General features: G+C 40.8%; 1 protein-coding gene across 5 annotated transcripts in view; it reads left to right on the top strand.

The window, feature by feature from the left end:
* Positions 1 to 2,061: 2,061 nt before the first annotated feature.
* The window catches only part of LOC143819127 (uncharacterized), a 35,160-nt gene continuing 21,935 nt past the window's right edge, over positions 2,062 to 15,286 (top strand). The window contains exons 1-4 of one of the 5 annotated variants that reach the window (XM_077300323.1): positions 2,062 to 2,213; positions 4,498 to 4,681; positions 5,202 to 5,260; positions 8,597 to 8,711. In XM_077300323.1, coding sequence (XP_077156438.1) covers positions 4,510 to 4,681; positions 5,202 to 5,260; positions 8,597 to 8,711 — 346 coding nt within the window. In that variant the 5' untranslated portion in view covers positions 2,062 to 2,213; positions 4,498 to 4,509. Of the gene's footprint in view, positions 2,274 to 2,967; positions 2,993 to 4,497; positions 4,682 to 5,181; positions 5,261 to 8,596; positions 8,712 to 15,286 lie in introns of those variants that run through there. The other 4 variants (XM_077300350.1, XM_077300313.1, XM_077300342.1 and 1 more) reach the window with 4 other exon arrangements.

Genomic DNA, 15,286 nt, shown 5'->3' with positions numbered 1-15,286 from the left:
ATTTGTTTACCGCCGTTCCCAATTGGGCTCATGGCAGTTTACAGAGTAAAAAATAAAAGCACAATAAAAACCCCATAAATATCCTTAATTACATTACAAAAACTAATAAGATGGCGGGCAAAAAACCCCTACTAACTATTCCCCCCCCCCCCCCCGATCAGCCAGGGCCAACATTCTTACTGTCCTATTGCTTAGAGTGGGGGGAAAGATCAGCAGATGGACACGGTGGACATGAGAGATCCCAGGTTGAATAGCGGGACCCCGCCCTGGCCTCAACCTTATGCCTGGCAGAAGAGGTCTGTCTTGCAGGCCCTGCAGAATGTTGACAGCTCTGGCAGGGCCCTTAGCTCTTCCGGGAGCTCATTCCACCAGGTTGGGGCCAAGCCCGAAAAGGCCTGGGTTGAGGCCAGGCGAGCGTCCCGAGGGTCCAGAACTACCAGTAAGTTCATACCCACAGAGCAAAGAACCCTGCAGGGGGCATAAGCAACCAAGCGGTCTCGCAGTGTGGATTTTACTGAAGATTAATCTATGTAATGGCATTACCACATAGCAACGCATAACTCCCTTTAAAGAAATTAATTTTGGGGCTGGGGGGGGGGGAGAAAGTTTCAGTCCATGAGATAACCGCTGTGTTGTGACTGGTGGCTTGCTGTGATTGACAAGCAGCCTCATCAGGAAGCAAAAAGCCTTGAAGGAGCAATAGGAAAACACGGGAAGGGTCCCCCGGAGAGAAGGGCTGCAAATGCAAGATTCACCATCCCACTTTTGCCAGCAGGATACCACTCACATTTTACCCCTCCATGGGGAAATGCATTTAAAAGAAATCTTAATATCTGAAAGAAAAGCCTATGGACATTTCAAAAGCCTGTAACAAAGAACTTAAACTGTAAAATAATTGATTTGGATTTTAAAAAAAACCTTGATACCTTATTCAAACTTCTCTCTTCCTCTTTGTAAAATATAATTTTTTTTATTTTTGTTGTTAAAAACATCTCAGTGTCTTACTGATAATGAGTTATCCGTAAAAAGTGCTCTCCCACTCCCCAAAAGGGTTCCAGTGCTGAGTATGCAAAAAAGAGCTGACAATGAAAGGGTGGGACAGTGAGCTTCATTTTCAAAACAAAGGAGCCACACTGCAAGGCTATTCACTCTGTGAGGGAATAGCACTTGGGGTGTGTGTGTGTCGGGGGGGGGGGGATTTACCTCATATTGGGGAAAGTGTGTAGATGTAACTGTCATAGCAGCTCTCTAGGAAAGGGCTTTTTTCAAAACTATCTTTTTGTACCTGCTCCCAATTCTGAAGTCTAGTGTACAGATGCCCGATGATCAACAGACTAGCATTTTTGTTGTTAACAACACTGGCTCCCAACATGGCTTATGATAAATTTAAATTATAGCCAGTGGGTGAGATGCGGTGTTTGGTTTCTTCTAGAGAATCAAAGCAGCTTTGTCAAATTCAGCAGTGTTTTGGCCAGAGTAAACCTGAAAAAGTCTTGTATTATGAGATGATAGTAAGATTAGTCCTCCATTGTCACGCCCATTTTTCCTGCTATTTGTAGCTGGAATGATAGTCCCAATGGTAGGGACTCTTGTAGGTGTTGTAGATTTCAGCATTAAGATTGTGGAACACTGGCATACAATGAATGATTTGGCTGCATCCTATGAATGCTTAAGTCCAAAATCAAGGACCATACAATGCCTTTTAGAGTAGACCAACTAAAATAACCACAGCATTCTGGTTCTCAAGAACTGTTTAATTGAATTAAATTAAAGAACTGAATTCTTGGGGGCGGGGGGGGGGGCAGGAATCCTTTGGCCCACGATCTGAGCTTGTCTGGAATGCTGTACAAAACTGAGACAAGCCTTCCCACTCCATTTGGAATTAAGGCAATGGAGTATCGAGGCAAACAAACCCTGCGCGTTTCTGCTTTTTAAGAATATGGCAGTTGCCAAGGGACATAGCCCCCCTACAAAGTCGCACTCCAATGCAGTCCTGAGCTCGCCGCGTCTCGTCCAGTCTCAACTCCGGCTTGTCAAAACCCGACACGTGCTCTGCAGCAACCAGCCAATCCGGTTCCAGCTCCTCCATCGCCATCCCGCCTTCTCCCTACAAGGAGGGCCGCCTGATTTGTTACTGGTTACCGTGGGAACAAGAGCAGCTTGGAGAGTTTTTGCCTCGTACAGAAATGCTCAGCCGGTCCCGTTCCAAATAGGTGAGACCGTCCAATGCCCTCCAGCAGAGCGAGCTAGTTGCCGTAAATGCCATGCCCCAAGTGAGAGAAACCACAGGCTGCTTTGTTTGTTTTGTTTTTAAGCTGCTTTAAATTCATGTCATTTATAAAGCTTGACTTCAAAGAACCGATGTTCTTTTCTAGTTAAAGAAATGTGTTCCCTTTTGGATCTTGTGGTCGATGAAGGGCTACACTAAATTTTAAGAACTGATATGTGAGAGTCGGTATAGAAGGCAGATGGTTGGAAATGAATCAGAAAATAAGGGGGGGGGGAGTCGCTTTTACTGAAATCCTAATCAGAGTTACAACCTTCTAAACTCATTGACTTCAATGGCTAGAATGCTGAAGCTTCATTTACAATTTAATGTCTTGTCCTCATCTGGACCCCCCTCCTAGTTGGTTGTGAGGGTAAATAGAAAAGTTCCACTTTGCAGGAAAGGAACTATGCTTTATATATATATTTATATATAATGAGAGTTTGTATTAAATATGTGGGTTTAAAATCTGCTTGCTATAGTTAACATTTTGGAAGTAAATACATTATATATTATATAGTTCAAAATGCAATTTTAAAACCTCTCTGCACGTTGCAAATAAAAATCTAGTTAATCCTATTGTGTATCCTGCCAAATTGTACTAATGCATTTCAATCAGCCTGTTGCTGTAGAATTTTGAAGGTACACTAGGAATCATTGCATAATGGCTGTACTCTCTCCCTGGAGGGGTTGTACTGTCTCCTCCCTGAGAATATGTTTTACATGGTAAAGTTTAGCATTAGGAGTTGTAATTTATTGTTTTAAAGTTTAGAATAACACAGATTGCTCTGCATTCTTCTGTTTTGGTGTTTGTCCATTAAAATCATTTTTTGCGTAGCTGGCATCACAATAATTTCGGCTGGCTTTAATGGAGTGAGTGAATTCATAGTAATAAAGAGGCCAGGTGGCGCTGGAAAATGTTTGCCAGAACAACCACTAATTCAGTACAGCTTTTAAATAAGGCATTCAACCAAGCAATGTATTAAAGTAAATCTCTTGTTGTCTGCATTTCAAATATCTTAATGACTCAAACAAAGAATACCTTATATATAATACAACTCTGCCTGTAAAGGAGTTGTTATTCAGCTTGTTTAGTTTCTGTGTTGACTTTGTTCTGATCTCAACTACTGCTGCTCGGTTTTGCTTCGTTGCCAGCTTTCAAATCATTAAAAAAATTAACATTTTCCAGCCTGCCAGCCAGCCCTCCAAGATGGATGTATGGATGGATGGATGGATTATAGGTTTTTAGTCAACATTTTTCAAGATCCCTTAGGTATGATGAGTGCCAGCATTTCAGCAGAAATTAAAATAAGTGATTTGAATATGTGAAATCTGAGTCTTTATATGTATAGCCATTATTTGGTAGTAAGGGTTACTTCGTGGCAGGACAAATCTAAAGGTGCAATCCTGTCGCATATGCATAGTAATAATTACCATTCAATATAGTGGGATTTACTTCTGAATAGACTTGTATATGTTTGCATTAAATGCAAGAGGATTATCTTGTACTTGAGTATCACAAGGTTACATCTTTAGTAGTGTTGTCTGAAGCAGTTACATCCATCTAATCTATAGATTTAGAAGGGTGCAACTATTTAGGATTGCGAAGTACATGTGTAATATTGTGCCTTTCCCATTGCTACTAAAGCCTCAGATGCAACCTACAGATGAAATACTTGGATGGTTCAGATTAATTTGAAGGAACAAAATCAGATTTCATTCAGATACTTCAATTTAAAGAGCTGGAATTATAGTTGGCACTGTATTGATATTGCATTTATATATCACTGCAAACACAGTAGCGTTGGTGAGAGCAGCTCCAACATTTATGGAAACAGTATCTGTGATCTGTTTAAATACTTGGTCAGATATATTTAAATTTAAGTATATTCTGTCTTCAAGCAATAAGAATTTGGTTCCTAATTGTGTTTGACTGACTTCCAAATGTGTGATAGGAAAGATTTGGAGAAAGTGATTCTTTAAATCTTTAGCAATTGGGGGCAGAAGCACTTCTGCTGACGTACTCATATGGATGGGGCAAAGGGAATGTAGGGAGAAACGCATTCCAGTGGAGCATGTCATATATCACAGTTCACATGGAAACTGAATAACAAAATATGATTATGTAAAATGCATTGCAGACCTTTAGTATTCATCACCAGTAATTCATAATTTGACTTGATAACAGCAATAACAAAATCAATATAAGGGTGTGTTTTTGTTTTGTGTAGTTGGGTTTCGACATGGAGAATAAATCTTCAAGTGTACAATCTGAGTACATCAAGAACCTCCAACTGCAAGTTTATTTTCTTGAACTGGAAACCAATTTTCTATATCCTGTACTAGTTTGTGCCTCATTATTACTATCAACCATCAGAGCCAGACTTTGTGTATGTGGAATGAGAGGAAGAGCTTGTAAGTCAGACTTATGTCACAAAACAGCAAGCTTTCATATTCTCCAGAATTCTTAGTTAGGCTGAATTTAAAAGATCATTGCATCCTTATACTGAAACAACCCTTCAACTTGAGTTGCAAGAAAGGTGGTTAGCACCTCTTTCTGTACTATAGGAACCCCCTGCCAACTGCCTCATCTACGAGGCAATAGCCTTTTCCACTTTCTGAAACATGAGGCAGGAGCCACATTGGGGAATGGTGCTCAGAAGAGCTACAAGTTTTTTGCAAGTCATTGAATAAGTATCACTGTCCTATATGAAGCTATCTATTATGAGTTAAAGACTACTAAGGAAAAGTGGGGATGAAAAGAATAATTGAAAATATATTAGAATAAAATACTCATGATTATAGAAGTTAAGAACTACTGGCTGCTCATAAAATTTACCTTTGAACAAACTACTGAAATGATGAGTGTTACCATTAATTTCCTGTCATTGTTTTTGCCTTAACTTACTGTTCACTCGTGACCATGCTAAAAAAGCCACTAGTCTTCAGCCCCAAGTTGCATCTGAAATGGAACACATGCTGCAAAAGCTGCAGGTAAACATCTGTATATAAACATATTTGTTTGTGGGGGGTTTTATCTATAGCTGCTCTGTAGGGTTTTCAAGGTAACAGGCATTCATAGGTGATTTGCTACTGCCTGCCTTTGCATAATGACACTATTTTTTGGTGGTCTCCCATTCCAGTACTGACCAGACTAGATTAGATTAGATTAGATTAATTTATGGTCATTGACCAGCATCAAAGTATGAATAAAACCACATACATTGTTACAGCATTTTAACAGCCATGACACTCAGCATCAGAATATAAACAAAGGCACAAACATTATTATGGCATTTTGACAGCCAAGTCACTCAGCATCAACAGTAACCAAGTATTTCCGCACTCTGTCTGTCTGTCTGTCTGTCTGTCTGTCTGTCTGTCTGTCTGTCTATCATATTCCAAACTATGAGCACATGAAACCTCATACCTTGAATAAAACTTTGTTGGTCTTAAAGGTGCCACTGGACCAACACAGCTGCCTATTTGAATATTTTTCTTCCTTTCTCTCCCCTCTGTCACCTCCTAGGGTGCCCCTGGTTAAAAACTCACCTTTTCCTCCCAGATATCATAAAGGGACCTAACTCATAGACCCATTATGCATGGCAGTAGCCACGCTGGGGAGGGAATCCCTTGGAGTATGGGCTGCCCTGCATAGCGCGCTCGTGCAAAACTCTGAGGCTGGAAAGCCTGACATGCTGCCTGGAGACAGCAGCGGTGAGTAGGGGAGTGGGGGGAGTGGGGGGAATGGGGCTTCCACCAGACAATTGCGGGGAGCAGCATGCCGCTCTCTCACCAAGGTGGGGTGAGGGCCTCCCCGGTTAGCTCCACGGAACTGACAAGGTCATGCAGTATCCCTCCAGGGTTGAGGGAAGGGCCATGCCAAAAGGCCTAGTTTCTTTAAATGAAACAAAGTCTTCTGGGCCAGATGAACTGCATCCAAGAGTACTAAAAGAACTTGCAGAAGTCATCTCTGGACCTCTGTCCATTATTTTTGACACTTCTTGGAGAACAGGCAAGGTGCCAGACGATGTCCCCATCTTCAAGAAAGGGAAAAAGGAGGATCCAGGGAATTATCGAACCGTCAGCTTGACATCTGTAGCTGGCAAAATTTTTGAACAAATAATCACTCAGTCCTTGAGCAGCTGGAACTGAGAGCTGTGATTTCTAAGACTCAGCACGGGTTTCGCAAGAACAAGTCATGTCAGACCAACCTTATCTCTTTTTTCAAGAAAGTGACTACCTTGCTGGATCAGGGGAATGCCATGGACATAGTTTATCTGGATTTTAGTAAAGCTTTTGATAAGGTTCCACATGATATTCTTGTTGACAAGTTGGTAAAATGCGGTATGGATCCTAATTCTGTCAGGTGGATCAATAACTGGTTGACAAATCGTACCCAAAGGGTACTTGTTAATGGTTCAGCATCTTCTTGGAAAAGAGTGACAAGTGGAGTACCCCAAGGATCTGTCCCGGGGCCTGTTGTTCAACATATTTATAAATGATTTGGATGAGGGATTAGAGGGGATACTTATTAAATTTGCAGATGATACTAAACTGGGAGGGGGTAGGAAACACAACTGAAGACAGCAACAGAATACATGATGATCTTGATAGGCTCGAGAAGTGGGCTAAACTGAATAAAATGAAGTTCAATAGGGACAAATGTAAGGTTCTGCATTTAGGTAGGAAAAACCAAATACACCAATATAAGATGGGAGAGACTTGTCTTGGGAGTAGCATGTGCGAAAAGGATCTAGAAGTCTTAGTAGACCATACATTGAATATGAGTCAGCAGTGTGACTCAGTGGCTAAAAAGGCAAATGGGATTTTGGGCTGTATTAAATGGAGTATCGTGTCCAGATCACGGGAGGTGATGGTACTGCTTTACCCTGCTCTGGTTCAGCCTCACTTGGAGTACTGTCTTCAGTTTTGGTCACCCCAATTGAAGAGGGATGTTGACAAACTGGAACGTGTCCAGAGGAGGGCAACAAAGATGCTGAGGGGTTTGGAGACCAAGACATATGAAGAAAGGTTGGGGGAGCTTGGTCTGTTTAGCCTAGAGAGAAGACAACTGAGAGGGGATCTGATAACCATCTTCAAGTATTTAAAAGGATGCCATATGGAGGATGGAGCAGAATTGTTCTCTCTTGCCCCAGAGGGACAGACCAGAACAAATGGGATGAAATTAATTCAAAAGAAATTCCATCTAATAAATTCCATCCAGAAGAAATTCCTGACAGAGCGGTTTCTCAGTGGAACAGGCTTCCTCGGGAGGTGGTGGGTTCTCCATCTTTGGAAATTTTTAAACAGAGCTAGATAGCCATCTGACAGAATCATAGAATCATAGAGTTGGAAGGGGCCATACAGGCCATCTAGTCCAACCCCCTGCTCAACGCAGGATCAGCCCAAGGCATCCTAAAGCATCCAAGAAAAGTGTGTATCCAACCTTTGCTTGAAGACTGCCAGTGAGGGGGAGCTCACCACCTTCTTAAGCAGCCTATTCCACTGCTGAAATACTCTGTGAGAGAGGCTGATTCTGTGAAGGCAAAGGGGTGGCAGGTTACAGTAGATGAGCGATTGGGGTGTGAGTGTCCTGCATAGTGCAGGGGGTTGGACTAGATGACCCAAGAGGTCCCTTCCAATTCTATTATTCTATGATTCCGCTTATGCACATGGCTGGCCCAACCCAGCCCCCTCTGGCACCCATGGCATACCAGGGAACATGGAAGATTCCGCGTTCCCTTGTCATGGGTCTTCCGTGGCACTAGGCCAGGGCTGGGATGCCAGCAGTGAGGTACATAATCAGGGCTGTCCTGCTGCCATCCCGGATTTCCAGCCCCGTGCATAATGCGTCATAGAGACACACATGCTGTATCAAAATCATAGTAAGGGAAAAAAAGTTAAATATGGTAAATTGATCTTTAGAAATGCTATATGGTGCTTAGGAACATTCTAAAGTCAAGCATGTTGCCTTTCCATGTTTCTTAATTCACATTTCACCCATGCTGATTAGACAGATGAGTTTCACACTGTCCTCCGACTTTGCAAGTGTCAATATTCAGATCATGCCATTACATATTTATTTATTTTTCATATTTCTATGCTGCCTCTCTCCGATGGCTCAGGGCAACTCACAACATTATTAAATACAATAGATTAAAACACATCGTATTATTACAACATTTACAATTTAAAACATGCTTTGCAGAATCACAGCATGACCCTTCATAATACATAATCCCAAACTCCCTTGGCTTTTCAAACTTCATCGTCATTAATTAAAATGATTCAGACTTTCACCATATAATGTGCTTTATCTTTTTGTAGGAATTGCAGTCTCAATCTGAAGGTCTCCAACTGGAATTAAAGAGAAAGGAAAGTCATTTGAACATGCAGCATATAGAGAGAGAACGACTTAGTAGCCAGATCCATGTGGCCGATGGTAATACTTCAGTAACTGAATGTTTGCATATGATTGATGTGGAGAAGTGAGTTTTATTTTGAAGCTTAGGTTCTGCACAAATCTGGTTTTAAAGGTTTTTTTCTGAGCAGTGTTGGCAGAGCTTAAATATGCATCAAGCTGCTTCAAAGAATAAAATAGTTTTATTAAGAAAAAAACAAACGTATAGAAAAACAGATTTATCTCTGTCAGTTGTAGAAGCAAACAGTGAAGAACTGTGCTCAAAAGAGCAAGAAGTCTCCAAAGAGCCAATCAGGATGCTAGAGAAGTTTATTAAAAAAATACCAGGAAGTTCCTCTTCTAAGTATGCTAAATCCCATGCCCCTTGCAGGATATTCCTCATATGCTCTTGAGTCATGCACACTACAGATCTTTCATGTTCCAACAAACAGATGGGAAAGGGGTCCATTTTGGTTGATTCCATGTGGAGGAAAGAGCACTCACACCTGGGCTTCGTCTTGATGCCTGCCAGTACCACATGAAGCAGACAAAGGGCTGCTAGCACAAATATTCCAAGCTTTTAGAATACTGTGAGTTCTAAGCTTGAACAGCCTTCTTTAGGATATTGACCCTTAAAGCCATATGTGGCTTGGGGCCAGGATCTCATTCACACACATGAATCTACAAAATTAATGCAGATGTTTTCGGGGTTCTGCTTTGTGTCCTCTGTTGTGAGGTTAAATGTGTGGCAACCCCAAAAAAGGCCTTCTCGGACTTCAGAACTCAGTCCTCTGAATTCCTCTATCACTGTCTTCTACCAGTGGGTGAAGACTTTAATTTTCAAAAATTAATATATTATCCATGGAATGGGAAGGCAACTGTAAGCCGCATTGAGCCTCCTTCGGGTAGGGAAAAGCGGCATATAAGAACCGACTCTTCTTCTTCTTCATTGTAATATGGATAGTATTATCCCCCCCATCCTCTCCTCTTCACCTCTTTGGTAATGGGGGAGGGATGGGATTTTTAGCCGTCATGTTAGTAGTTTGATGTTTTAATGGGAATTTTAATGGGGTTAGTTGTGACCCGCTTCGAGCCTGTTGGAAAACTTGGGAAATAAATCTAATAATAATAATAATAATAATAATAATAATAATAATACATAAATTATAATTGTTCAAACAATATTCAGGTTTAAAATCAGCCAACACACATTCATTTCTAACAACAATGTTTTATGGATTACTGTACCACTAAATTTAAATATCTAATTAAGAAGAAGACCAGGCTCATGGACTCATTTTAATCTCATGTCATGCTTGCCTCTTCCATTTCTCTCTCCCATCTGTCTTGTCTGCATAGTATGCTACTTTAAAATGGGTCTGTTAGCAAACATTTGGTGTAAGGGCCACCATTACAACCCAGTCTATTCTCTAGTGGTCCCCATGCTTTAAGCATCCATGCTTTGAGTGTAAGAAAAGCCCCCCCTCCCCCAGCTTTCGGGAGAAGCAATAATACTACATTATTTAAACAAGCCATTTAATAGTCTTTGAGGGACATCAGTTTTAATTGTGATGACTTATTCATTTGAGTTTAGATATTTTAAATGTTGTTGTTCCTTGAGATAAGCCAAAAGCAATTTCTCTTGCAGCTATATTTCTTAACAAACATAACCTGAAAGTTGGCTGCGAGCCCAGATTGTAGTAACCTTTCCTCATGCAGTTGGTCATGTTGTGAAATCTAGCCACATGATTCCAAGCCCTCAAACTCACTGGAAAGGTTACCTGTTGCCCACCTAGTTAAACATTTATTTATTTATTTTGAAATGGGAACAATACAATTAACTCAGTTTATAGTGAGGTGGTAACAACAGTAACAATAACAAAATAATGATAGTAATAAACATTGTAGAACTGTAGAATATTAGAACATTAATTAACTCGTACTGAGGCCCAGTGGTTTGGGCGGATCTGTAATGATTGTTGGAGGGAGGGATTGTTGGAGGGAGGCGTGGGGGACCCGTGGGAAGCGGTGGTTCGGATCGACTTCAACTAAATGCCTGGTGGAGGGGCTCCCTTTTGCAGGCCCTGCAGAACTGTTCCAGTTCTGAAAAACATGTTTGTCAGAAGTTACTAGGCTTTGATTATGCCATCCAGAACAGCCACTCACACAGAAATGAAGTAAACATTGTTGTTGTTAGGTGCGAAGTCGTGTTCGACCCATCGCGATCTCATGGACAATGATCCTCCAGGCCTTCCTGTCCTCTACCATTCCCCGGAGTCCATTTAAGTTTGCACCTACTGCTTCAGTGACTCCACCCAGCCACCTCATTCTCTGTTTTGCCCTCAAACACTCCAAGCATTAGGCTCTTCTCCAGGGAGTCCTTCCTTCTCATGAGGTGATCAAAGTATTTGAGTTTCATCTTCAGGATCTGGCCTTCTAAGGAGCAGTCAGGGCTGATCTCTAGGACTGACCGGTTTGTTCGCCTTGCAGTCCAAGGGACTCGCAAGAGTCTTCTCCAGCACCAGAGTTCAAAAGCCTCAATTCTTTGACGCTCGGCCTTCCTTATGGTCCAACTTTCACAGCCATACATTGCAACTGGGAAGACCATAGCCTTGACTAAATGCACTTTTGTTGTCAGGGTGATGTCTCTGCTTTTTACGATGCTGTCTAGATTTGCCATAGCTTTCCTTCCCAGGAGCAAGCATCTTTTAATTTCTTTGCTTCAGTCCCCATCTGCAGTGATCTTGGAGCCCAGGAAAATAAAATCTGTCACTATCTCCATTTCTTCCCAATGTATTTGCCAGGAATTGAGAGGGCCGGATGCCATGATCTTTGTTTTCTTGATGTTGAGTTTCAAGCCAACTTTTGCACTCTCCTCCTTCACCTGCATCAACAGGCTCTTTAGTTCCTCTTCAATTTCTGCCATTGAAGTAAACATAAACATTTATAAAAATAAGAGTGAGCTATATAAGGAAAGGGTGGGCCTTTGCTGGGCCTTCCTGCTTTGATTCTGCTTTCCTTTTTCCTAACTTGATGAATTTGCATCCACTTTGTTCCGTTCCATCCCTTTTCTATCCCCAACAGTTGCTTCTGTACCCCCCCCCCAAGTGGTGGCAATGGTGAGGTCTTTTATTGGGGTGGAGTGGGGGGGGGGGATGGCATTGTCAGTGCCTGTACAGATACTGTTTTTTTTTTAATTGGAAGAAGGGTTCATTTGTTATTTTTAACCTTTTGAACACAAACATCAGCTTTGAGTTGTGCCCACCTTGGATGACAGATAACTTAGGAGATGATAGATAGATAGATAGATAGATAGATAGATAGATAGATAGATAGATAGATAGATAGATAGATAGATAGATAGATAGATAGATAGATAGATAGATAGATAGATAGATAGATAGATAGATACTGCAATGTAGTCTTTTTCTCCAAGGTTAAACTTCAGTTTTCAGATAATTTAGGTTTCCATTTAATTCTTTTCAAAGTGCTCCATCATGTGGTAAACCTGTGTATTACTGCTTCAAATTATTTCACAAATTTTTAATAAAGGGTAAGAGGCACTTTATTCCCTCTGTAGTAGTGATTTGGGGGGGGGGGGGGGTCAGTCCAATTCCTTAATATTTTTGAAAATTACACAAGAAATATAGTTCTGATGCCATGCATGATTTGAAATTGTTTTTTTTAACTTTTAAATATGAATCACAAAAATATACTCAAGGGACATTCAGAAATGGCTTCCATTGCCTGCCTCCATATCATGATCCCTAGTGTTCCTTGAAGGAACTACCTCCCCAATCCTTGGAGGTCTCCCATCTAAATACTAGCCGAAGTTGGCCCTGCTTAGCTCCCAATATCTGACAAGCTTAACAACTCTGTGCCTTATGTTCATAGTCTATTGCATTTAATACCAAACGTACATTATTTTTTATGTACCTTTTTGATCAGCATGAATAACACCCCCTATGCGTCTCTTAAGCTGCTTTGTTAAGACTTTGTTAAAAGGTTGGGCTGAAGCCCCAGGGTATTTGATCAGGTCTTCCCTCCCACTGGCTTCCTGGGCTTGGTGCTAGACCAGACCCAAATAATAACAACTTACCCAATTTACATCTACAGCATTGTTAACCGTACCAGAGATTGCAGTAATTAGTTGTTGGGAAAGGGGTTTTATATCTTATTATCGGTATTTTTAAGAGCCTCTTGTGGCGCAGAGTGGTAAGGCAGCCGTCTAAAAGCTTTGCCCATGAGGCTGGGAGTTCAATCCCAGCAGCCGGCTCAAGGTTGACTCAGCCTTCCATCCTTCCGAGGTCAGTAAAATGAGTACCCAGCTTGCTGGGGGGTAAACGGTAATGACTGGGGAAGGCACTGGCAAACCACCCCGTATTGAGTCTGCCATGAAAACGCTAGAGGGCGTCACCCCAAGGGTCAGACATGACTCGGTGCTTGCACAGGGGATACCTTTACCTATCGGTATTTTAATGGTAATTGTAATTGTAATTTTCAGGGATTTTTATGATAGCTTTATGGGACGTTCTAAATGATTATTGTTAGCCGCTGTGTTATGATGTTTATTGTTAGCTGCTGTGAGCCAGCTGGCTGGGAACAGTGTTCTATAAATTGAATGAATGAATGAATAAATAAATAAATAAATAAAAATAAAGATTTCATAAACCACATTCAATATTGATATCTGTCTAAATGATTGTGGTAAATATGGGTCAATCCCTTCTTTGTGTATGAGAGCTATTGAAGCTTGCTCCCATGATTCTGGAGCTTCCATTATTTTGTTAATCAGCTGATGTAGCAGTGGGGTTGCAATATGTATCATTCTTTTATTTATTTATTTATAATTTAATTTATATCCCGTCTCTCTTGATGAAGTCGTCTTAAGGCAGCTTACAGAATAAAATATAAAACAATATAACCCATAACCCCCCTAAATTTTCAAATCCAAATACCCATAATAATTAACATTACCCCCAATGGTGGAATAAAACACTCTTCATAATTCCAGTCAGCTCTGTCCACCTACAACTGCATTCATCTGCTGATATCACTCAAGGCTTCAGATCTATCACACCAAGCAATTATGCTTAGCATTGGGCGGGTCCCCCGGTTCATAACTCCAGGCACCCCACAGCCTCAACCAAATGCCTGGCAGAAGAGCTCTGTCTTGCCTTTGGTGGCTAATATGATTTCCAATGCAAAGGGAATCTTCCAAAATTGCCGGATCTCCTTTTGTATGAGTATTTGATGTAAAAAATGAAATTTCACTTTTTTGTGCAAAGTATCATTCAGGAGGTCTTGAAAAATCTTGACTTCTTGGCCTAATATTTTGAGTGCAAGAGTACGGTTCTTTTCCAAAACAGAATCTTTTGTTATGTTACTGTCAAAGCTTACTATAAAAAAATCTCTTGGTTGCTTCTTACGAGATGCTGCTCTAGAATAGACTATGTAGGCCTTATCAATTCAAATATCATCATCTGATATTATTCAAGTAACGTTCTTATATCCTCTCATAAATCTGTCTTTCCAAATTCTTCTGATGCAGCTTTGATTCTTAAATTCCTTGTCCTTGTTTGAATTTTGAGAATTTCAAACTTCTCTTCTGCAGTTGTTTTGCAGTCCTTTAATTCTGTCACTTCAGATTCCACGTTTTGAACCTTATTGTAATCTTCCTCAATTTGCTTAGTATTTGAGTCTACTGAGTTCTTTAAATCATCAAGTCTGTCTGAAAGGTCTTTTTTAGTGTCTATAACCACTTTTCTGACAACTACAATTTCTTTATGAAGCCCTTCTATAAGAGCTCTCATTTCTTTGCTATGCTTATCTAATCTGCCCAGAATTTGCACATTATCTGGTCCTTCATATTCTTCTCCTTCATCAAGCTTTTTCACGCTTGTGGTTCTTTTTGCATATGCCATATATTTCTTTAGAGAGCCAGCTTGGTGTAGTGGTTAGGAGTGCGGACTTGTAATCTGGCATGCCAGGTTCGATTCTGCGCTCCCCCACATGCAACCAGCTGGGTGACCTTGGGCTCGCCACGGCACTGATAAAACTGTTCTGACCGGGCAGTGATATCAGTGCTCTCTCAGTCTCACCCACCCCACAGGGTGTCTGTTGTGGGGGGAGGAATGGGAAGGCGACTGTAAGCCGCTTTGAGCCTCCTTCGGGTAGGGAAAAGCGGCATATAAGAACCAACTCTTCTTCTTCTTCTTCTTCTTCTTTTGTCTCCAATGAGAAAGTAAATCTGTTAAGGATTTCTTTTTTGGTGATTTTTTAAAGTGTCTTCGTTTGACAAATACAGTTTCAATGTAACAGTGCATTATAAATCACATAGATATAATTCAGAAACATTGGTTAATTAATTATAGGTATTTTGAATCTAATAATAATAATAAAGACAATGATTACACACTTATTACTAATAAAAGTCAAATTTCTCTAACCTTAATTGTATATATGATCTAGAAATAAAATGGGCGCTAGGCCCCTGTCCCTGGGATAGCATTATTGTTCATTAAATTATTGCCTTCAATTTTGTGCTTTCAGTTTTAAGTCAGTTCAAATTTCTGTTGGCGATACCTATATGCTGAGATCTTCTTAAAATGGCTCTC

This window comes from Paroedura picta, chromosome 1 (assembly GCF_049243985.1).
Source record: "Paroedura picta isolate Pp20150507F chromosome 1, Ppicta_v3.0, whole genome shotgun sequence".
NCBI classification, from domain to species: domain Eukaryota; kingdom Metazoa; phylum Chordata; class Lepidosauria; order Squamata; family Gekkonidae; genus Paroedura; species Paroedura picta.
This window is presented reverse-complemented; position numbering and strand designations above follow the sequence as displayed.